The following is a 25,529-nucleotide window of genomic DNA, read 5'->3' as shown; positions in this document are numbered from 1 at the left end:
ATAATTTAATACATTTTCCGTGCTGTGAAGTTATAAAACAAGAATTTTATAATGAATTTAATTTTGAACATTGCATTACCCACATTGATGAATTAATCGTAGAGTTCAAAAGACGATTTGAAGAAGTTGAACTTATATGCGTCCTCAAATATATTAATTTAATAATCCTATGGCAGTTGAAATTGAAAAGCAAGATCCTTCACTTCAATTAGAATTATGTGAGTTACAAGCAGATCCATTTTTATCTGCAAAAGAGATTGATGTGTTATTTTGGAAAACATTACCAGTTGAAAAATATCCAATTCTAAGAGATTTCGCATTAAAAATGTTATCTATGTTTGGAACCACATACATATGCGAATGTACATTTTCGGACATGAAACATATTAAATCGAAGGAGAGAAATCGTTTAACAGATGAAACCTTGGGACATTTACTAAGAGTTTCAACTACAGAAATAGAAGTGGATTTTACTAAACTGTCTATTGAAAAACCTCATCCTCATTAAAAAATAATTGTAAATATAAATAAATAAAGATAAAAAATAAATGTTAGTAAATTTGAAGGACTTTTTTTTTTTTTGCTTTCTCCTATGCACTGCGGCCCGCTAGATTTTAAAGTACTTAAAAGTGGCCCGCTAGTTATTTCGAGTTGCCCATCCCTGGTGTATATTGTTGAAAGACACACCGTTTCGTATAATATTACCCATAGGGTAGGTATACATGTAATATAATAATCAGATTTTTTTTAACCTCAGTTTCCACTTCACTGACGTTACGCAGAGCTGCAGATGAACAAGACGACGGCGTCGTTGTAGGGAAATGAATACAATTTTTTCTTCTATTATTAATTTGAGTACCGGCCTTGTAATATACGAAGTTACGTCACTGCCCACTTAAATGTACAGCATTTAATTAATAGCGACGATACGTATTTGTGTATTGTACGTAGTATGAGTTTGTACAAGAAAATGCGAGTAAATAATATACATAAAATAATAATAAAAACGTGTGTGGTCAGGTTAGCATAGGTCCCTATGTTATTAGGAAATCAAATTATAAAAGTGGAAAAACATACGTTGAAAGCGTATTTTACTGTCAAGGAGTGACGCCATGAAGTATAAAAGTCCCGCACACATTATCTCTGAGCTGGTAAAAGTTCGTATCTGGAAGAATAAAAAACGAGAAGATCGGAATACAACACACAATGACGCAACGTCAATACACAAAATGTACGTATATAATATATTGTATATAATAATAATGTCAACGAGTAATGTTTTGAAAAAAAAAAGAACGTATAAAGAACGACTTAACATTTTAAAATATTGTTACAAAACGAAAGAATACGAAAAAGAAAAGTATAAGTGTACAATGTTTAAGAATACGAAACGAATATGAGATATTTTTATAATATAATATTATAATATTGTAGGAAATTGGCTCCGATGACCACGCGGATGACCACGGTATAGCCACGGTATCTTCACGTGTATGTACCTATATAATTTGACAGATCGGTTGGTCATTTGACCGTGTGCCGATGGTGTTGGACGTTTCTGAGTTTCCGGAGATTGGCCAACGTGGTCGCATCGTCCGGTTGCAATCGAAGTGCGTTCTTGTACGACCGTTCTGCCTCGTCCAACTTGTTGTTGATGTGAAGTATGGCTCCCAGGTTGCTGTGACTAGCCGCGTCCTGCAGGGAAAAAAAAATTTCAGACGATGTAATATTTGTGTCATTTGTTTCGCTGTTACCAACACTAAAATGATATCTATAGGGTTTTGAATTTAATTTAATGCACTAAAAAATTATATGAAATGTATAGGCAAAACCTAACGTAAAATGTTAAAAATGTATTTATAATCAATCGATTAATGTTCATTATGAAAACGAAATAGATACCCATCGTAATAAGCTTCGTAAAAAAATCATTCTTTGAAAAATAGTCATATCATATTTTGTTGTATAATTCATAAACTTTTTATACTGGGAGTTGGGACCTGACACGAACAAACAAACTGTATGCTTTTTACTAAACAAACTGAATTGTATGATTTTTATTATTAAAAAAAAATTAATAATTATTATTAACCTGTGATTATAAATTTTACAAAAAAAAAAAATTGAATAATAAACCCAATGGCTATCAGTCAATAGCCCAGCTGCCGAGGCTTATTCTCAATAAAAAAAGACTATTATATTCAAATACTATACACTATAACTATATACTTTATTATATTGGTTTAAAAGTTAAATTGGCTAATCCATAATTTATTTTGTTCCCAAATATATTATAAAAACAAAAATACCTTATAAGATGCATTAACAGTTTTTAAAATCTAATTTACTTATTACTTATGTAAAAATAATTAGGTAACCTAACATTTTATATTTAGAATGGCAATTTCTTAAATAAATCTTAGTTTGAATCCATTAATAGTTTGATATAGATTTTACTCATTTGAGGTGCTTGAAATTTATTTATTTTATTATCGCAACTGGACAAACATTTGATGACTATATAATTAACCCGAGTTGGTAACTAATATATATGACGAAAAAAAAATAAGCACGAAGAAAACCCGTAAATTTTCTAAAAGGCAGTGCCTCGGACATATATATATATTATAAATTTCTCTGGGTTTCCTGGTAAAACAATTTAAACCTTTTGGTACAAAAAATAAATAAATATTATTTATTATACGCCGAAATCGATAATGCCCAAAGGCTGCAGTTAAATGACATAACATTTACTTTACCGTAAACCGTGGCGTAAGAAAAAAACTTTCGATATAGTATAATATATTATAATATAATACCCCCAAGGCACCTGTTGAATGATCAGTAACAGAATAACGTTTTATAACTTATATAAATAATTTATGTATATTATATTATTTACTCGTCGACGAAAAAAAAACAGATCTAATTAAATAATTTAATATTCATATTTATATTAAACGAACCAAATCTGCGTCTTTCCACCCATCGAAAACCCATTCGCGGGTCGTTAACGTATTATCATATCAACTGTTATTAAATTATCTTTTACGCGCGTGACGATTAGGCAGGCACAACAGCGTCGACCAGCGTCGCTGTTTATTCTTCTGCGCGCTAATCAAATATTATAATATTATCATATCCATTTTAATCGCGTTAAGTCATATGCGTTTTTCAGACCACCGTGGTGAGCTATTTATACGCGTGGCTTAACGTGGCCACGTCCGCGGGTTAAGCGATTAAAGTGGATATGAGAATATAGAACGAGCTATTTATTATTTATTATGATATATTAAAGGCAGCTATTATATTTATGTATTTTTATATTCAAGCGTGGCAGAGACCTGCAGTCGTGGATCCAAGGAATTTATTTGGGGAAGGGATGAACTCTATACATATTTGATAATTAATAATTTTTTTTTTTTATTAGGGTTAAGACCCTTGAACTACTAAGATCATCAGCCTGTGGAACTTTGGGGGAGGGTACTGTAGATTTGTCTACACGTGTGTGTTTGTTTTGGCAGAATTTTTTGATTGGGGCACCCGTAGGTATCTACCATGCCCGGTCGGGGGATGGCGGCCTCTCTCTTCAGATAGATGTCTGCTCGGAGAGAAGTACCGCCCGTGACCAAGGTTCGAACCGGTGACAGTTCGCATTGAAATCGACGCCTTAGTCCGCTCGGCCACTTCATCCCCCGCCTATAATATTATATTAAATAATAGGATAGCTGTACTGATGTATTATGAATTATGATACACATTTAATAATATGTAGATTGTAAATAAATAAACTTTCAACTTCATAATATTATAGTTGTCATCAAATTATTTTTGCCCCGACATCTCAGTTTTTCATTATATGCCTATTTCATCCAAATATTTTGGTCAATTATGTCTACTCTCATTAGGTTATTAGAAGTAGATGTGTATTGATTAAACAAGAAAATGTATACATTGTGGAATCCAAACATTATAAAAATGGGATAAACTGACATTTACTTATTATAGGCCGTTGCTATTTAAATCTGATTAACATTTACATACGTGTCCCCACCATCCCCACATTGGAATTTTACCATTTTTTTTTGCAAATATTTAGCATGAATTCGCATGCAATTTATTTTGGCGCGATATCAAAAATTAAGCACGTGTCTCCGATCTCCACCACCCCACAGAATATTAAAAATACCTATTTCTAAATTTCGTCTAAAATTTGGTACGGTATTTATACCTCCACCCCTCTCAAATCATATACCGGGGACACAAATATCCTAGGAAAATAATACCTTTACGGGGATACGAAAAACTTAGAAAAATTGTAAACACGATAATAATATAACACTTCAATTTAAATTGTTTATACTAAATTTAAATTGTTATACTTGGGGGCTCGGGAAACGTGGGAATTAGGTGAATGAATTTTGCGAACCAACGTATTACCATAGTGTTTTGGAACCTGCTGTGCAAATACATATTCTAATTACATGCTAAATATTGGTTAAGAAATATTTCAAGGTAATGAAACTAAAATTGTGAAAGTAATAAAATATCGATGAAGGTTTCTAGTCAATACGCCAAGATATTATGCAGAGGGGAACGTTACGTGCATAATTTGCATCGTTGTTTGCCATACATTTAATAATAATTTGATAATCTTTTGGGTTGGGAAATTTAGTGGAACGTCGCTCCCACTATAATAGTAAACCCGCATATAGGAGAAACACATACAGCCAGAAGACGAGCAAGATGAGCCTCTATCAAAGGTCGATTGCGCCTGGGGTTTGAAATATTATTCATAATATTATATACCTAATATTGGGTGAGTACGAATGAAAATCGACTAGGTTTTTTTTTTCGATCGGTTTTCGTCGAGGGTGTGAAATATTATGTTACCTAATCGTTTTTAGACGTATTATATTTTAAATTAATTATAAAAAAAATTCGTTGTTTTTTTTAAAACCATTTTAATCTCGTAACGTGTGTGTATAAATGTAGCGTTGTATTCAAAGTGAAATCCCTCCCTCGCCAATCCTATATGTAATATATCACCCGTAAGCGATGCCGGGATCGAATTTTCCCATTTAAATCCGGCGGAGCTTGAAAGATGTCAATATCACGCAGTTCGAGTCCAAACGGGGAGACAATATAATAATAATAATATATATTATATTATATACCTATATAATACGATTCTGAGATAAAGTTTTCATTCATTTTTTTCCGCTATGTATTGAAAATATTCGACCCGGCAAATAACTCGACTTTCTTTGTCGGCAATTATATATATTTTTTTTTTTCATTTGTTTACCTACAACTGTAAGAATAATGCATATAATATTAAAATCTTTTAATATTAATATATTTTAAATAAATAAAAGTTTTTTTTTCATTACGTGAATTAAAGTTCGGTTCTATTATGATAAAAACTACGGCGTGACTTATTTCTACGAACTATACGGAATCAAATCTCCTAATACGTTTGCTGATACCATTACAAAACTCGCGTTATTACTGTCGTTCTAAGAATTATTGAACCCTCTGGGGCTTTGAATCTGGTCTTAGACAAAAAAAAAAAAAATACCTATTATAAAAATGAAATATGACGTTTTTTATGTCCGACCGTCGACATATTTTTTTTGACCCATAACAAGGGCACTATATTTGTATGGAAAATATAACCCTTATTATCGATGTAATATTATGTCTAGAATTCGTCGGTCAACCATCAAGAATGCACCGATTCCGTCATTTTATAATAAAGGTAGACGTACTTCCTATTAATGACCAAACTGAATGTAAAATTATCGGAATTAAGAACGGAATAGTCTTGTAGCCCGTGACGACACGATTGGGGTATGAAAAACTCTAATTACAAATTGTTCATCCTTTGCGTTCGCGAGTATAGTGCCGTGTATATGTTATTGGATATAGCGTTTATCTTACGTACAATTTGGTGGGGGGGCTGGAGGAAAATGCGTTTTTCGGTTGTAAGGGATATTTGAAAAATTTTGCGAATGGTCGTACGAAATTCGTACAAATTCCGTACTAAATAACTGCATAGAAGTTTTATAGAAATAGGTAGTTTTGGAAATGGGCGGGCTGGAGATACGTTTCTTTAGCCCACCCACTCGAATTCTCGTGTAACTTCAAGTATAAATTCGTACAAATTTAAGTTCTTATCGTACAAATTCGTAAAAATTCAGTACAAAATATTGGCTAAAAAAAATTGCAAAACACAATGTGGAGGGGGGCTGGAGAAACGTACGCCTTTAAATTATTTGCGTTGATAATTATTATTCATCGTGTACCTAATACATATATATATTATCATATGATGATTGTACAATACAATTTAGTACACCTAATTCACCTAAACATGTGTAAAAAAAAAATTTTTAAATTGCGTCTGCACCTGAGGACTCACCTGAGGATAAAGTCGCACGGCCCTCCTGTAGTACGTTTCCGAGTCGGACGTCCGGCCGACCCTGCGAAGCGTCGTGGCCGTCTTGACCACGATCTCGTGGTCATCGGAAGCCAGCGCCGCGGCCGCCTCGTACTGTTCCACCGCATCGTCCAGCCTGCCCACGAAAGACAGGAAATCAGCGTACCTGGTCCGCACCACCGGGTCGTCCGGTGCCGTCCGGTGCGCTTTGCCGAACCATTCTTCTGCCTCGGACACTCTCGAACGCTGCCAAGTAGAGAAAACGACAACAATTATTACATTGTAATACATTATACAAGGTTGGGACGTCTATTTTCTTAAATATTTTCGTTTGGTAAGGGTTTTCAGAAAAATGGTTTTTTTTTATAGTTATTATCATTGGTTTACTACATGAAAGCTAACTATCAAAATTAAAAAACAAACAAAAATGTTAGTACATAGTTGGTACTACATTTGTGTAAATAAATGTAAAATAATATAATACTGCTTGTGTAAGTACCTACGAATTATCTTGGTCGTTCTATAATAATTTGTATTTTTTTTTTCATTTTTTTAGATGCGATTGTTTTTTTTTTTTAAATTGTATTTTAGAACCGGCTACTCAATTATAATAGTGGACATAATATGTCAAACACCTGTATGAATTCGCGAAATATTCAGGCCTTATGTAGGCGATATCTTCTTATTGATTACAGAACAGCTGAACAGCTGGTTAGTCGTTTAGATATATCTAACCTAGGCCGTCACCCATATGATAGGTAAATCGTTACCTCATATCATTGGTTATCATAGGATGGAGAAAAATACAGCTGTTTAGTGGATGAAACATTTGATATTATTCAATGTTTTAATGAATATCAAGATTCTACGTAAAAAAATTATTCAAATTACACAGAAATCATTAAAAATTTAAAAATTTACTATGCATAAATAAACGAAATACAATCTATTAGATACTCCGTATCAAACTACATGGTTTTTGACCGAAAAACAAAAATGTCATCTACATCAATCGAAGAAACATATTTTGACAAAATGAGAAAAAGTCAATGATTATAAAAAAAACAAATTATTTTTAAAATTAGATCACTTCTACGGTATGATTATAATATAAAATATATTTGGTGACAATTTCATGTTCCTACGGTGGTTCTTTTCTGAATTACGAAATAAACACATTTTGTGAAATCGAGAAGTGTCGATTTCTAAAATAATGGTTTACTTTATAAATTGTAAAATACTAAATGTAAAACTACGCAGTGATATATCTGTATAATATTAGAATAGCGTATTATATAATATTAAAAGTATATTTGCAAGCCGTCGCGGTCGTAGAAATACAGTAACATACTAAAATAACACTAATAATATCTGACGACGTCGAAACAAAATAATATTTACTTATACGGGTGTACACGACTGCGACTACTCGCGACCTACCCTAAACCGTACTGCAGTGAGTCTGCGGGTACAACGATCGTTGCCCCTAACAACGTGATTTTGTGTAGGCACATGTTCGAGACGAGACAAGTTTCTTTTTATATTGACAATAAATAAATATACGATTTACAGTCTTTAAAATTGAAAACAAATTTAATTTAAATTGCAGTCTGACTTGCTGATCTGAACAAACAAAAAACTGGATGGTGCGAAGGAAAGGGGCTCGGCACTATTTCCATAACAACGGGCGGCTTAAGACTATATTATATTGTCAAAGTTCATAATATTTTCTAGTTTTGACCAATAGAAATAAGAAAATGTTATAAATTGTAATTAAGATTAAAATTTAATTAAACTCTTAATCCTTATTAATCCTCATTTTACAACAGGATTTACCCCATATTACATTACGAAATTATAATGTATTTTCTACTCGTAGAAACTAATTCTATACTCTTCGTAAATAAGCCTCTTGAATCATTATTTAAAAAAAAAAAAAAATACTATTACCTATAGAGTTTGTACATGTTGGTAAGTATTAAATTAAAATGTACGATGTGATGTCGGATCGGATAGACTCACAATAATCACGTTACAGCTTAAAATTGATACTGTAATATTTTTTGTTCATCGATAATTTATTGATAAACCAATTATTATTTTTGTCGTATTAAAAACGTCATGGAACCTATAATGTATAAAGTATATATCCCTCCCCGTTTAAACGTTTATAAATAATATATATATATATTATTACCTACTTATAAGCTTCTATTTAATATCAAATTATTACGACAAATCGTTATTATATATATAAAATTGATGTTTGTCAATGTTCTTTATGCATTCCTAAAGGCTGGACCGATTGCGATAAAATTTGGTACAGAGATTGATTATACCTCTGGGAAATAGATGGGCTAATTTAAAATGGGTAAATTAGAGGCCCGACTAGGGGAGGTGCTCAAACAGGGATTTTGAGATTTACGATGAAAATTTTTCTTTGTAAATGGTTGTTATCGATTTTAATAATAATAATTATTTTTTGAGCGATAAGCCTGTTTACGCAGTGGCACTTCTATGTATTTTAGTACACAATGTCTCAAGTTCGAACCATGGTTTCAGAGGACCAATTTTTTGCAATGTTTTTAATTTGTTTTTTTTTTCTTATTTTTCCTTTTGTATTTTTCTTCTTTATCTATACCTTAGATCATATACAATGGATAGAGCCATACGAACTATTTGTGAAGCCAACATCACTGTAGGACCTCGATGATATGCGCATGCGCGTGGTCTCTTATCATTAATGCTTGGCGCAGAGTGTCGGCATTATAATAATATGAACAGATTGAAATATTATGATAAGCAGTTGCGCATGCGCAGATGTCACAGGTCCTATAGTAATGTTGGCATCAACTCTTTTTATGCCCGTAGTATGCTATGACTCCATCCATTGTATATGATCTAAGATCTATACATACGGATATTTGGTTATTTTTTATTCATTCGGATTTTTTACGGTTAGGTTAGGTTAGGATTTTGTATTAATTGATTGTATTAATCCACCATAGGTTGAATTAAGGAAAAATGACAAACTATTGGTATAACTTTGATACTTTAGAGTTGATTTATACACTTACATACAAACCACATGGGGTCCACAATCTACCATAGGTTAGGTTAGGTTACCTGATAATATACTGATCGCATAATCATAAGCGAATCTCACGAACAACGCCATCGGGAGGCTATACATTAAAATATAATATAATGTATACTTAAAAAGACATTGCTTCCACAGCGTGTTACACCCGAAAGAAGTTGAACAATCACAATTTTTTTACGGGTTACGTCGGGAGTTTAGCTAGTATATTAATAATATAGTTAATAAGATGACAATATCTATAATAACCACGGCGTGTATAATTATTATGAATATTTGAAAAATATTTTTTTTTTCCAGTTCAAATAAGATCGAACAACATGCAATATAATTTTAACGAAAAAAGGGTCTTTTTAAAACTTCCCCGCGGCTCGGCGTAATAAACATATAATAATAATAATAATAATGATAAATATATCTCATTTCCGCAGTCGCCGTGTACCTATATATACATAATAAACATATATATTATTTTATATTATGTGTATTATTGTATACGTACGATGTATTATTATTATATTATATTATATACTGCGTACAATGTAAGAGCGAAATCGATGACGGCGTTGAATTTAATTAAAACCATTACACCGGCGGTATAATCGGCTTACACCGAGTATACACCGAGCGCGCGTAAATAAATGTCATATTTACTGCTGTTACAGACATTAGCCAGGGCTCAGGGAGCCAACATTATTATTATTATATGGCCGAGAAGTCGGGAGAAGTCTATAATCTATAGGTACGCATATTGTGTTTGCTAGCATTACAATATAACATGTACTGTATACATTATAGTATTATATGCACATAACATATAATATTATAATATTAATATATTGCATTATGTATAAGAACTAAAGAACAATATCGGCTCGTCTGTATAGGACTTATTCCCGACACGAAAGTACAACAATGGCGTATACAACACAAATCGTTTGAAAAAGGATTATAATAACGAATTCCTACGTATAATAATACATACCTAATAATAATATATACGAGCGAATTATGAATATAGTTTCAAACTATATCAACCAAATTTTGTACTCAATACAACATGTATAATGTATATGAATATATGTGTATGCTGAATATGTCTATTAAAATCTGTATACTCCCCCCCCCCCCCCGTGAAAAAATCATAGGTACGCTACGGACGCTGAGGGGCGGTACCCGTTTCCACCAAAATTGGACCTATCCGGCCCTTTTTCACCGTTACCCGTTTCCATCAAAAGTGTGTCTCTATCTTTTCCACCAATATTCGTTTCTACCAAAATAATTTATAGATTATTAATTTAATGGTAATATAAGTTAGAAAATGTTAAATTTTATTTGAAAAAAAAGGTCAAATGTAAAAATGTAATAAAAAAAAAAAAATGACATGGTGTATTATATTAATTTAAATTATTAATTAAATATGTTCTATATTATGTTTTGTATATTCATTTTTGTATCATATTACAGCTTTTAATATAAGCTTATATTATATTGTATATAGCGTTTAATATAATAGCGTATAATTAATATTTAGTATAGAAATTGTTTTGGTGTAAACGTGATGAATATCTCATTTGGCGGAAACGAGTGGAAAAGTGGAAGACAGCACTTTTGGTGGAAACGGGCAACGGTGGAAAATGGAAAGGTCAACTTTTGGTGGAAACGTGTTACGCCCGCACTGAGTATATTATTATTATATATATGTTAACAGACACCCGACTGCAGATCACGGGGGAAAAAATGTCAAGCGATTAGTGATGACCGACCAGACGAATTGTGTAAAAACACATTGACGGACAATCATACAAAAGTACTGCTGTAGCAGTATGTTTGTTTGGTGATGTCAGGGGACACTTTTGAATTCATAATATGTAATAGTACTGCTATAGCAGTTCTCAAAAACCGACCAAAAATGGACACTACTGCTACAGCAGTGGTTTTTTCAATGGTATCATACGAGAGACAAAGTTTACTGTCCATATACATCATAAAGTGACATTGGTCACTGACAAAATAAAGCAAATATAATTTTAAAAAAATATTGTTTATTTTTTTTATAAAATCGATTAATAAAATTGATTAATTTTATTTAGGCATGCTTTTTATAATTACTTATAATCCACGCTGTCCGTCAATGTGGTAACCTGCAGGAACGTATCGAGTCTGTAAACTGGTTAAAACACTTCGCACGCTCCGAGTGCGTTTTTAACCGTTTCAATTTAACGCAGAAGGTCCGTAACATTTGCAGCGATGTTTGGAGAGAGTTTATTTCTATCTGAACTATATATAGGTGGTGAAATACGGCGGGAAACCAATTAAACGGAATACACGTCGGCGAGACTCGATCCGCGGAACGGGGTGTGTGGGGGGGGGGGGGAAGGTTAATAAATCAAATGATGCTCCATTACATATTGGCGCATACCGCGGTATCGGTATATATACATGGTATACCGAGTCGGAAACCTACGCGGCCGTGCGCAGTTTCGAGTGCACCGAATCACACACGTGTGTGCGTATGATGTGTACAAATGTGTGTGCAACGACAAAAAAAAAACAACCCTGAGCAATTACGTTTTTGGCCAGGAGATCGCCGTACGTCAGGAAGGCGGACACGTCTGTGGGGTTGACCCGGAGCAGTTGTCTGTAGTAGAGCTCGGCTTCCGCGTCTCTGCCAAGCGCCGAGAGGGAGTCTGCCAAGGCGTACAGCATCGTCTGAAATCAGATACAACCATCGATTTAGTTCTGTGTAATATATTATTATAATATTATAAACTGTTATATAAACGCAGCGATGACAGTGGATATACACAAGCCGAGAAAGTATATTATATCGGTCAAAAGTTGTTGTACCGCGCGTGTATTATATCGTATTATTATATAACTTCGGAAACGTAACGAGTACAATGTACTCGGATATGCATTATTATACCGGCATAGCGCATGGAATGTGGTCGACGCAATGTAATATAAAACATATACGATAGGTGTAACAGAAAGACTTGACGAAAAAAAAAAATTATGCTACTATTAAACGTATGACAAAAGTTGTAAAAATTATGTGATTAGTAAATAATTTAAGAAATGTACTCAAGACAGCAAATTCCCCCAAAAAAAATGTTTTGAAAAAAGTTAAATTCATTTAATCAAAAGAATATTGATATTTGAAAAAATTTATATAATATTTTTACTATAAAAATTGTTCTCGTAATCAGTTTCACAAATTGGCTATTTTCAATAGGTACCTATATCCTAATTTTTTATTTTCAGTATTAAAAAATAAAAACAATTTTTTGTAGGTATAATATATTATGTGTAGCTCAAATTAATATAAATTATGAGAAAAAGTTATTTTTAAAAAAATTAAAAGTTTTTCCAAAAGTCAGTTATATTTGTTACACCCTGTATAATGTATCGATTGACGTTATTACGGAGTGATAGATACATAATATCATTGATTATAAATACTAGCCACTATAACAGTTTACTAGTACCTAATATATTGTATGTATTATATAGGTAGGTACAACAGTATATTATATAATGTTGCCAACAATTGAATAATGTTAAAATTATATACCTACCTGTATCTATCTGTAGGTATACAATTACATACTTATTATAATAAATTATAATATAATATCATAGAAAATTGTAATATTCTACTAATGCAGACTGTTAGAATATAATCGCACAAACATAAGCTTTAACTATGTTCTTGAATAACATATTTTTTGCTTTTGAGCAAAATAATATTAAAATGTACGCGCGAGTATAAAGACTCGCTAAAAGTAATGCACGCTAATATATTATATTATTATAGATCTGAGATCAGTAATTTTCTGGGTACTATAAAATTTAAATATTGTATACGTCGCACGTGCTCATTATAGGGACCTATACTTACACTATCGTGAAATTTCAAAGTTTCTATTCATGTACCGTCATTTTTGGAACCAAATTATGTTATCGAGTCTCAAGTGCATACGAATTTGCATACGAATAAGTGTTTATTGGTATGTAAAATTATAATATTAAGTTGTCATTTGCACAACTACAATAATATAAAATGTGTTTAAATCATGTTACGAAAACTAAAAATAAATTGTTACATAATATAATAATACAATATTATTTTACACAGAGGAATGTCACTGCGTTTTACATGATTTTAATTGTTTTGTAAATTCCAGTATGTAATTGTTTCCCTTTTCATATTCATTATAATGTTATTATTATTATTATTATCATTATAATTGTTATTTACAAAAGCTTATCACCCTGTTAATGTTCGACGTCATCCGAACGGATTTCCAACATTTTTCCGAGTAAAAAAACACGCAAAGGAACGCAGGTAGGTACACTACATTATTATTTATATAAAACAAATACCTATCATTTTAAACCTTTTAAAAAAATAATTAATTAAACATATATATACGTGAAATGAAGATTTTATAATATATAGTAATATAATAGTATACAATATATACAGTATACAATGTACATAATATAATATAGCGTTAAACCTTTTACAAAAATAAAATTAATTAAAAAAAATATATAAATGTGAAATGTATAGCATCAACTTAAATAATGTCACCAATAATAATATAGTAAACTCCGCACTGCAGACTGCCCTTTATTGACGTGTTTTTCTCTCTCTTCTTGTAAGGTAGTACTCTTTATAATAATATTATATCCCAGTCAATTCGATAAGTAATTACTTTAATAATTGCGGTTTCTATATTTTTGACATAATATTATTATAATATATCTGTCCTATATTTCAATTTTATACGGTCTAATTATGTCTTTTCATAATACCTAATAATTATTGGTAATCAATCACTCCATTAGGAAAAAAGGTTAATATTGTGACATATTGTAGGTATAAGAGGAGATAATATGTAATAAACTAATAACTAATAACGATAGGCATGATTCACATCATTGATATAATATACCAATAAACTATACGGAATAGTGTATTCGTATTGTAGCTATACATAGTTTCATATTACTAGTTATTACCTATTAAAATGTTAAACAACAATTAAACAATAATATCGAATTTAATGTAATTATATTAAATAACATAATTTGTGTTGTTTTGAAATATTTAAACTCAAAGACGAGTATTAATATCAATCATGTAAAATGTATGATGCAATAAATTAATAACATAATATTATTATTAAAATATACTGTTAAAGTTTAAACACAAATCGCGAAATAAATTGAATGAACAATTTTGACAGTAATCATTTCGTTTGATTACATTTTTAAAAATAATGTATTAATGTACCTTTTATTAATACCTAAGTGTACTTTAATATTTTATTTTGGGATGCGATACCGCATGGTATAATGTTACTGTACATTTACAATTATTGCACATAACATTCATCACCAACAATAATAATATGGTGTACGTAATATTATGTACCGTTGTCAATGTCATTAAAAAATATGGACTTGTCGTGTTTTTTACGATCCTCATTTATCTCTAAAAAATCGGTGTACCAACTTCGTTTCATAAGAAAGTAAGACATGGATACTGTTGTCCGGTGTATTATTCCTTCCTATCGTCATTAGTATTTGATAACTAACAATCAATACTCTTAATTCGAATTGTTTTACTATTTATATATTTTTATTATTCACGGTAAATAATTATTTATTGCTTTTGTCACCTTTTCTCTTCAAAAACGGTGCATACCCTTCAGTGGTGCAGTCATATGGGCCAAAACTCGCAAAAACCCCTTTCGGTGACATTTATTGCAAAACAAAAAAAATGTTATCAATTATCCAAGTGCGTTACATTAGCCGTGACTGCATATTATTATGCACCATACACATACACCTATTGAAATGGATTTTATCGCATTATCGTAAAAAACTGAAATCCGAACGTTTACTTATACGAGATTTTTATGGCATTTTAGCTGAACATTTTAGTGACTAACAATATAATTATTACACGGGTCAACATGCATACAGCTGTTGCAGTATTGTAACCGAATTCAATGTACAAACGCATTAAACTTATTGTGACCCGACTTCCGCGAATTTAAGTGCAACCGTATATATACCACCACTACATTATATACGACTTTAATATATGTCATAGTGTATACGACTTATAAAAAAAATTTACATTTTCAGAGCACGCTCGTCAAGGTAATGGGTTTTTCTATACTGCCACGGCGAAGAACAATACGACGTGTGTACAACGGCTACTCTCGTACACACGACATTGTGAAAAAAAAAAAAAAACTAAAAAGCACGTACGGACGGTTTCAGTTTTGAATTTTGAAAAAAATTTAAAACACGTAACTACACGCGAGAAACATTGTTTTTTTCCACCACCGTCGGTCGGTCATTGTTTTGTACATACTCGCGCACAATATACAAGTCGGGAGCCACTCGAGTACAAGTTTTGATCTAGCGAAAGTACCGGAGAGAAACACGAGTGGGGCTGCAGAATAGAAAATAAATAAAAAAATATAAAAAACAAAAACACTTGCCGGGCAGGTATTGTTTTTAGAGTGAACTTTGGAGACGGCCGTTGTGTGAAAACTCGACGACGTACTCAACAACATCCACTTGGCCTTGTTTTACGAAAACCGGCGGGGCGGGGAAAAAATATTTTGATTAATTGCTGTAACTTGCAGCTTTTGTTAGTCGTCTTTATTAAAGGAGGAAAAAAATCCTCAGGTCATTGTTATATCCAAAAACCGTGCGGGCGGCGGTGGCGGCGGCGATGACGACGGGGACAAGTCGCGTATTCGTCCTCTTTTTTTTTCTTTCTAATTATTAATAACAACAACGGCGTTTAAGAGGCAGAAATATTTCTCGAAAGACAAAAAGACGCGGCACCCCCGTCCTGCCACATCCTTAACAAAATACGAGGCCACCGTATAGTAGGTGCCATTAAAATACGCGTTCCGAAAGAATCGAAACTGCAAGTTGGTTTTCCGGTCCCAAAAGAGGAAACAGACAATAGATTCGCTTTTGTATTATATTTAATTAATTTGATTCCGAGCAGTTGTTTTCCGACATAATATTTTCATACAGTTTTTTTGTCCTTCGGTCCTTTTTCTTTTGAAATATTTTCAAACGAGAAAGAGAGGGCGAGACAGTATATTTTCTTCTTTCGTTGCACGGCCTTTGCCGGCGCTAAAAATAGGCAATATAGTTACACTGGAAACAGTGCCAATATTATTCCCGTTGCCTATAATATAATAATAATAATAATAAAATTGGTTTTGATAAAATTAATACCTATATTATATTTTATTAATAATCAATCGATTTTTTTCAAAATCTATATCCAAAACATTATCATTACGCGTATTAGAAATAATTGTCTTTTGTCATAATAAAATCTAACTGTTTATATTTTGAATTCTCGTCGTATAATATTAATTCTTTAATTCTTTACATAATTTAACTTCACGTTTTTAGATATTTTGTCAAATTATGTTCTATTAATAAACCGGCAAGATGTTAATAAATAATAATTAAATTAGAATTCCACGCAGTAACATGACATACCTAATAAAGCATGACGTACGTATTTTATTATTATTATTATTTGATAATTACACTAGAAATAATAGCGAGTGAGCACATAAATTAAAATTCAAACATCAACCATAATTAGTGTTTGCAATTTGCATTATAACTAGGGTTACACATTTAAAAACACAACCATGCGCATGATTATTATTATTATTATTTTTTTTTTTTTATTTAGCTTATACGAGCACTGGCACACTTGGCACGTAGCGTAGTTTTACGTATAATTAATTAGCTTATGCAGTCGTTAACTTTTAAAATTTACTTTAGGTACCTACGATAAATTAGTTAATTGCTATAAAATAGCTGGGTATTTGAACCGTTTATATCGTAACGTCGTCGTCGCCCATGTTATTTAAACTATAATTAATATGATATGTTTATTGTATACCATCATGGCGTAAGTAATTTAAAAAATAATAAGAATTCAATTGTTCCGAAAATCATACAATATAATAAATTATGAATTATTGATATCATATTGCTTTGTTATTTTCCATGGATGAATGACGATTCAGTAATACGCTAACAACCAGTAATGTAGAAGCAACCATACATTTTTAATTCATACTTATTATTCCTAGTTATTAATTTACGTTTGCAGTATAATTGTTTTTCAATTTATAGTTACTCTTAAATTTCAAAATGTGAGATTTTGTTTCAGACAGAAATTATAACTTTATAATGTCATTAAAAAGATAACTCATTTTTCATTTAATATTAGATTTATAAAGTGTTAAGACGTGACATGCTATGTTCATGTTTATGAGCATTTTATAGATAAAATTAGTGTTTAATTAAATATATAATATAATAACAATAATGACAACATGGTTAAACTTACTTAAATATATATTTTTTTAGGGCTATAATACAGTATTGAACTTTAAAGATATAATATATGAACAATATTTACGCCACAAACCATCATACAAATAAATTCATATATGTGTATAATATGCTACTCTACCATACTGTATTTATAACACTTATATCACTTGAGTAGTGAAGTCATATTATACTGGTATAATATGATCTAAGATTATAGTACGGTATACGCTATTATATTGTACTATATTATATAATTTTATACATCGACTTATTGTAATTGATTTGTATCACTGGAAAGCCGGTCGTTTTACGAATAGAAAAACAAAATTTTAACCGATCATTTTTTTTTTCTTAGATATAGGTATACATCAGAAAAAAATACGTCCAGAGGGAAATATATATTATTATATATTATGTGTATGCGTACAGTGTGTACGCATTTATTTATGTTTTGAGTATATTTGTACGTTTCATACGTGAATTTAGTTTATCGTCTAGACAAAATATGAACATTTTTCCCAACGGTGTTTGTCAAAAACGCAGAATAGTTTTTTATTCATCCAAACAGACAGCTCTATATCACACGTATAGGTCCACTATTATACGTCGCGCATTGATGCATCATAGCACAAATAATAATAGTTATGTGTATAATATCTTTCAGTAAAACATGTTTAATATATATATATATATCGGTAAATTAAATTAAAGAAACAAACAGCACATATTTTTATAGATCTTGTTCATATAGTTATGATGACGATATTATATTATAACCCTATGCGTTTAAATCAAATGCAACGGAAAATCCGAAGGAGAAATTTGTTTAAATAAAATATACACGTTTTATACCACGCGTCCGCCTTCCATAATATATATATATGATTCAGTTAAATAATAATGTATACACGAAAGACTTCCAAATATAATTCAAGTTATTTATATGCGAAATAAGACGCGCATAATATTATCGTTTGAAATTAATTACACAACCAAGTACAATTGTTGAATTGTTAAAATACGAAAAAACATTGAACTTTAAATTACACTTTTGAAGCCTGAAAATTAAGGGTTATTTAAGTTAAAATGTCTTAAATTAAAAATTGCTTCTAATTCATTATTTCGTTTCCTAGAATATTGTTATTTATCAGAATTTATGTTTAATTAAATTTAATATGCATATAAAATATTACAACAACTATTTATTTCTAAAGGATTGGATTACAGAATTTATCATGAACAATGTTGAAAATATTACGGTCTTACGTTTATGTATAAAGTAAATTTTGTTTAATATATTTAAATATAGGTATATATAAATATTAAATAATATAAAAATAATGTAAAAATAAATCTTTTTATATAGGTATATACCGATCTATATACTCAGGTATACATAAAGTTATAGCTTTTTATATCTAGCTGTCCGCTAAAAATCAAAAACGGCTCGCCCGATTTGAATAATTTTTATTTTATTCTGTTCATAATATTGTCAAGGCGAGGTTTTTACTAAATAATAATATATTATTGTTTATTGTAAGGTTGCAGCTATTGGTTAGTGACACAGGATGATGCCTGGCTTTGGAACACGTTAGTGACTGAGGCCAATCACTGCGCCACACCAGACAACAATATTATGTTCTGTGTTGTTTTAATTTATAACTTTAATAGCCTCGAATCATTAATATGTAAAAGTTCTAATTATTAAGGTGTTATTGGGACAGGCCAGAGAATAATAAAAATGTGTGTGCGAACCGAGCAAAAATAGACAATGGACAACTGCACGGTCACGTGGCATTAGATTACAAATGTAGCTGGTTATAATATGTGCAGATTACAACTGAGTCGTAAAGTGAAAAGATAAAAAAAGACATGTTTATTTGAAAAAATGAATAATAACGGCTTTAGTAAATTCGGTCGATTAAACTCGCTTCAATACTATTATAAAAAGTTAAGAAATTAAAAACGTCGCGTCGTCCAAATCCGTAGAAAAAAAAAAACAACGAACGACATTGTATTTTTAATAAAACCAACTTTATTATTAGCGATTATCGGACTAAAAAAAAAATGGCCGTCATTATGAATATTATTTACTGCACACAGTACAAACCGAACTCCACGCGATAATAGCGTATATACACTTCCGGCTATAATATGGCCGTTTGTAATTTTATATATATATATACCTAGGTATATACGTATGGGGTGGTTTACAGTATAATATACAGTTATGGTGTCTACCGATGATGTTGTTTACAAATATTTCATGGCCGTAAACGACGCAATAGTCGTTCTCACAATATTGGAATTTTAAATTGTTTCGTTCTGAATACTATTTACAACGCAATTGTTTAACATCGCAGCGAGGACAACGTTTGTTTCCGTAACGAATAATGTATTATGAAATAGCAATAGAAATAATTCGAAATCTTTGTTACAACGATGATAAACGTAATTCGAGCAGGAATATTATGAAGAAATCGGTACGGAGTAGCCTGCGGGTTAGGTTAATAACAGAGTAACCTATACGGGTACAGAATAAATTAATATACGTCTTGTAGAGATATATTTAGCGGTAGGCATACGAGTTAAAATTTTAATAATGCCTATTTAGATTGAATTTTTCTTTCTTTTTTATTAATCTTCATTGTGATTAGCTATACTAAGCCATTAGTTCTGAATCAAATAAATGTATAGTTTACAGTATTATAGTTTATGATTATAATATTAAATCGTATGATTTTTTTTAAAGAAGTTGATGATGTTTATATTTGATTAGAGGTCGGGTACTAATAGGCTTCTCCTAGTATAGATGTGCTATGTGGTGTTATTTCTTGAGTGTTCAAAGTTTAGGGTATTTGTTAGGCGAGAGGAGGAGGATGGACCGTCGGAGAAGATTTTATGTAGAAAAGTGTTACAAACCTTGTTACTCTGTTTTTAATTCTTGGGTTAACTCTTTAAGTCGTATAATATCGATAATTCCGATCATTTCTATGCGTGTCATGTTGAATGATTCTAATATGAGTACAGGTTCGGGGATACTATGAGTGTGTTTTCGATTATATAGTTAACTTTTAGGTTGGGAGTTTCTTTGAAAAATATTTTTGCTAGTTCGAGAGTTTTTTCGAGTGTAATAATAATTTGTTGGGTTGAATTAGATCGTTTTGGTTTTTTTAAATTTTATTGGACTGTCATAACATTGGATACGATTGGATATATAGGCTATTTTTTTGAAGTATTCTTACTACGTAATATTATTTATGTGTAGTTTACTCTCAGATTAATAGCTGGTATTAAGCAGGGTTATAACTATGTGCCTTCTTCTATACATAAAAAAATATTGTTTATATTAAATAATAATATTGTATTTGTTTTATAAGAACATTTATTAAAATTATGAATTAATGAAATATTAATCTTTATTTTTTAGAACAATAACGTTTGGATATCTTTCAGATGATTTTTTTTTAATATAACAATATTAGTATTAGCATTATTTATTATTAGTTTATTAGTATCAGTAATAATGTTTAAAATAATATGTTTTTTTGCGCTGACGGTAAATTAAATTCTTGTATAGGTACTTCGTTCTGAATGTAAATAACTGTTTTAACAATAATTTCACTCACGTAATTATTTATTCAGTATAATATATAAGCCGCGGATATTCCTAGACGATACGACATCATATTATTATTCTCTATAACTTATCTAGCAGTGAATATGAGAGTAAAATAATATACTGCAGCCGTGGTGGATCTTGTCTACAGTATTTCAGTCCTACGTGATATGCAGTCAAGCATACTATGGCTACCATACATTGGCGTTCTCGACAATAAAATGTACTATATATATTATATAATATGTAATATTGAATTTTCTCGGGTCGCGGAGATGTGCTTTTAATAAGAGCGAGCCGCACGCGTAATATTACATACCCGTGTATAATGTACATGATAAATATATATATATATTATGTACGGCCGGATTACGACCAATTGAAAAAAAAAACCCTGCTGGATCCCCGCTGTGCGCGTGTGTGTGTTTATATATAACCGTCAACCAGTGGGAAATTCAATAACGCTCACCAGTGGAGTAGCTCTACTTCGTGCTGCTATACAGCCGCAGCACCAGCGTAGTGTATCATCCAAAGACGACGACGATGGCTGTGAATAGAAAACCGCCATCCGAAGCCACCACCGCCACCGCAGTGCGAGAGCAATCGGATTAGGCCCTTAGATACTTTCGACATATCATAGGCGTACGCGGGGAGATGCCGCACAGACGTTATATACACCGCGACGGGGAAATTCTCGTGCAGCATATATAATATGTGTGTGTGTGTGTGTGTGTTTAAAGCTTACTATACCTTTTGCTTCTTTACACACACACACACATGGCGGTGGCGGCCGCCGCAACGATGAATAGACACATCATTTTGATCCCTTAACCTCCTCACTGCCCTCTTCTCGTCCCCAGTCGATCCGTTCGACATCTCCCGCCACCCACCCTCTTTTGCGCCATCCGACCGCGTCCGTAGAGGGACCGTATAGAGAGAGAGGCGCCTTATATGGTGTGGTTTTGATACGCACCACGTGGTCTAATATATATATGTATATATAATATGTGTGCGGCTTCATAAATTATTCGATCTTTACTTTATTTACGTCCGATAATAGGCCGGTGCCCGAAAAATAGAGAGGGCTTTCGCCCAACGTTCACCGAGTGGTATATGCGTATATAGTCATTTTCTAATCCCGAGCTCGAAAAAAGGTCCTTTTTTTATCCACCATCCACCGCACTACCATAACCGCGGCCACTAATACTACTACTATATGTACCTATGCCCTATAAAATATATACATATATGAACACGGACTTCTATGTTATCGCTACCATATTCAATACTCCCGTTTCACAGCGGCGGCGAGGGTGCAGGTAGGTTATACTTATAATATTGAAAGGAAAGTAAAAACGGGGTGTAACACATCGGTGCGGTAGTCTTTGTGAATTTTTTCCCTTTGGCCTTTACCACAGGTCGCTTTTATATTTGATATTCTTATCGTGCACCCCAAACCAAGAAAGATCGAATATTTGATCGTCAAAAGGTGTGCGCGCGAATTCTGATTGAACTGTATAGCATATATATAAGGTGTCGAATTCCCTGGCGAACGATCGAGCGTATATATACTGTAGTCTTCAATACTTTGGTATTTTTTATTATTATTATAATAAATAGCACTATAGAAATTTTTCCGGTGAAATTTAAATCCCGTCTCTCGTTTTCCGAGAACAAATAACTGAAAAATATATACACGGACAACAAGTACCTATTATTATTATTACTATTATTATTATAACAATGCAAATTCACTGGAAAAAAAATGTTTCCATACGTCATATTATACAGTATGAATATTTAAAAGATAAACACTATCGATTTTTTCGAAAATTTTCAACTTGTTTGGAAAAATTTCTTTTAGATAATATTATGAAGACATTATACAACACAAAATTTAAAAAAAAATTACATATATTACTTTTTTATTGTTATCGTTTTTTAGTTTCTTTTACTCTTTTGAATGACAATATATAATTTGCATATTCATATTCGAGAACAGAATGTTTTTTTTAAAATGTTAGTTCATAAAATATATTATATTTCATACGAATAGATTATTAGTTATATTTATACCTTATAAATTATGAGTTATTAAAGTTTAGTTGGCGAGGTAGTCGGTAGTGACTGTAGGGGACTACCATTTTGTGGGGTACGGGTCCCCCGGTGGTTCCGCTCCGATCAAATGCTGTACTTTAAATATTTATAAGTCTTAACCAATGAACGACTCGATTGAACAACAGATTTTCATAGATTGAAATTAGCAGAAAAATATTGTATATATATATATATATATATATATATAGGTAAATTAAATAATTAATATGTTCAAAATAAATATTAATTAAATATGAAAACCTTAAAGTTATTTAATTAACTACCTACGAAAATGATGATTTAAAAAATAAATTTCTTGTCTTCGGGTCAGATAAAATGTTTCCAAGAGACCAGTGGCGTATACATAACTTTTGTATGGGGGGGGATCAGTTGCAAACAAATTATTATGGAACAAAAATACCTAGGTATGTGCACATTTAAATACCTAATAAATGATAAAACATATATATATTCAATACATTTTATTTTAAATTCTACAAGTAGTTATATGTAGTTATGACTTGTTCGTACAACTGACATAATATTTGTGGTTGATTTTTGTTTTTAGATAATAATAATATTTATTATTTAAGCTATTTTTAGCTATTTTTATATTTCTTTTTCTAATGTGTAGGAAAATGTATTATTATACGCACGGACATGCGGGCGTCGTCTCCGCCGCGTTGATATCGGTGACGTTATACTTGTATATATAATATACATATTATCAAATATCACATAATACGATTATATGGATATGAAATAAATATATGATTACTGATTAATATTAAGTAAATTATTTTTAATTAATTGTTGAATGTGTTAAAATAAAAATTTACAAAAAATCCTTGCCATTTTTTTTCCTTGTAATTTCCTTACATTAAGTCATTAAGAACACTATTTTATAAAATTAAAAAAAAGGCCTATTGGGGGGGGATCTGACCCCCACATCCCCCCCTTGTATACGCCCCTGCAAGAGACGTCATTTTGGTACCCCTGCACTATATCAAAATATAATATATGTATTATAGGTATTATATAAAATGTATGATATTATTATGGACGGTATATAAATCGATTTCCAATTTTGTAGCGTTTGTCGTTTTATAAGCATCGCCTAGGTGAGAGCTATTATTATAGTATTACAGTGACAATCCGCGTGACCGGACAGACATCGGAAGTGTTGTTCGCACCCGAAATGTGTTCGACTTAGCAGCCTGTATATTATAATATGCTCGTCACGTATAGTACCTCCACACCGTAAACTAATCTCAGTCCATTTCCTAAATATTATAGTCCTTCGCCGCCGTAGTCAACAACCGATTTCGTCGCTTCGAATCGTGACGAAAACGTGTAGTAGCGGTCATCCCTCATAATGTCGTAGCTATAATATATACAACTGATACAGAATGTAACAGATAGAACTGACTTTTGGAATAACTTTTGTTCTAATCAATATTTAACATTTTTTTTTTATATATCATTTATAGTCACTTGCGCCACACTAAACATTTTATTTAAATTTTTTTGGATATATTCAAAATAGCCAATTTGTGAATCTGATTATAAGAACAATTTTGACAGTAGAAACATTTATATTTAAGTCAAGTAGTTTATTTTTTAGAATTTTTTTTAAATATCAATATTTTTTGGACTAAACGAATTCGGAACGTAATAACTTTTTTTAAAATATTTTTTTTTGGGAATTTGCTATTTTGCTGACATGAGTATATTTCTTAGATTATTTACTAATCATATAATTTTAACAATTTCTGTTACACTTTGTATATGAATGATATTGTATGCGCTTGTACAACAAAACGATTTTTAATAGGTTCGTAGCGCTCAAAAGAAACGCG

The 25,529-nt window shown here is 31.4% G+C and overlaps 2 protein-coding genes across 2 annotated transcripts in view; one reads left to right on the top strand and one right to left on the bottom strand.

Annotated features, from left to right (window-relative positions):
• The first annotated feature begins 169 nt into the window (after positions 1-169).
• On the top strand, positions 170-508 carry LOC132940693 (general transcription factor II-I repeat domain-containing protein 2-like). The gene has a single exon (XM_061008397.1). The coding sequence runs from the start codon at positions 170-172 to the stop codon at positions 506-508; it is 339 nt and encodes a 112-aa protein (XP_060864380.1).
• Positions 509-1,230: 722 nt separating this feature from the next.
• LOC132940247 (protein O-mannosyl-transferase TMTC2-like) overlaps positions 1,231-25,529 on the bottom strand; it is a 92,987-nt gene continuing 68,688 nt past the window's right edge. Inside the window, exons 9-11 of the mRNA XM_061007729.1 lie at positions 12,114-12,254; positions 6,425-6,688; positions 1,231-1,695 (exon numbers count right to left, since the gene is read on the bottom strand). Coding sequence (XP_060863712.1) covers positions 1,525-1,695; positions 6,425-6,688; positions 12,114-12,254 — 576 coding nt within the window. The 3' untranslated portion in view covers positions 1,231-1,524. The remainder of the gene's footprint in view (positions 1,696-6,424; positions 6,689-12,113; positions 12,255-25,529) is intronic.

This window comes from Metopolophium dirhodum, chromosome 3 (assembly GCF_019925205.1).
Source record: "Metopolophium dirhodum isolate CAU chromosome 3, ASM1992520v1, whole genome shotgun sequence".
Taxonomy (NCBI): domain Eukaryota; kingdom Metazoa; phylum Arthropoda; class Insecta; order Hemiptera; family Aphididae; genus Metopolophium; species Metopolophium dirhodum.
This window is presented reverse-complemented; position numbering and strand designations above follow the sequence as displayed.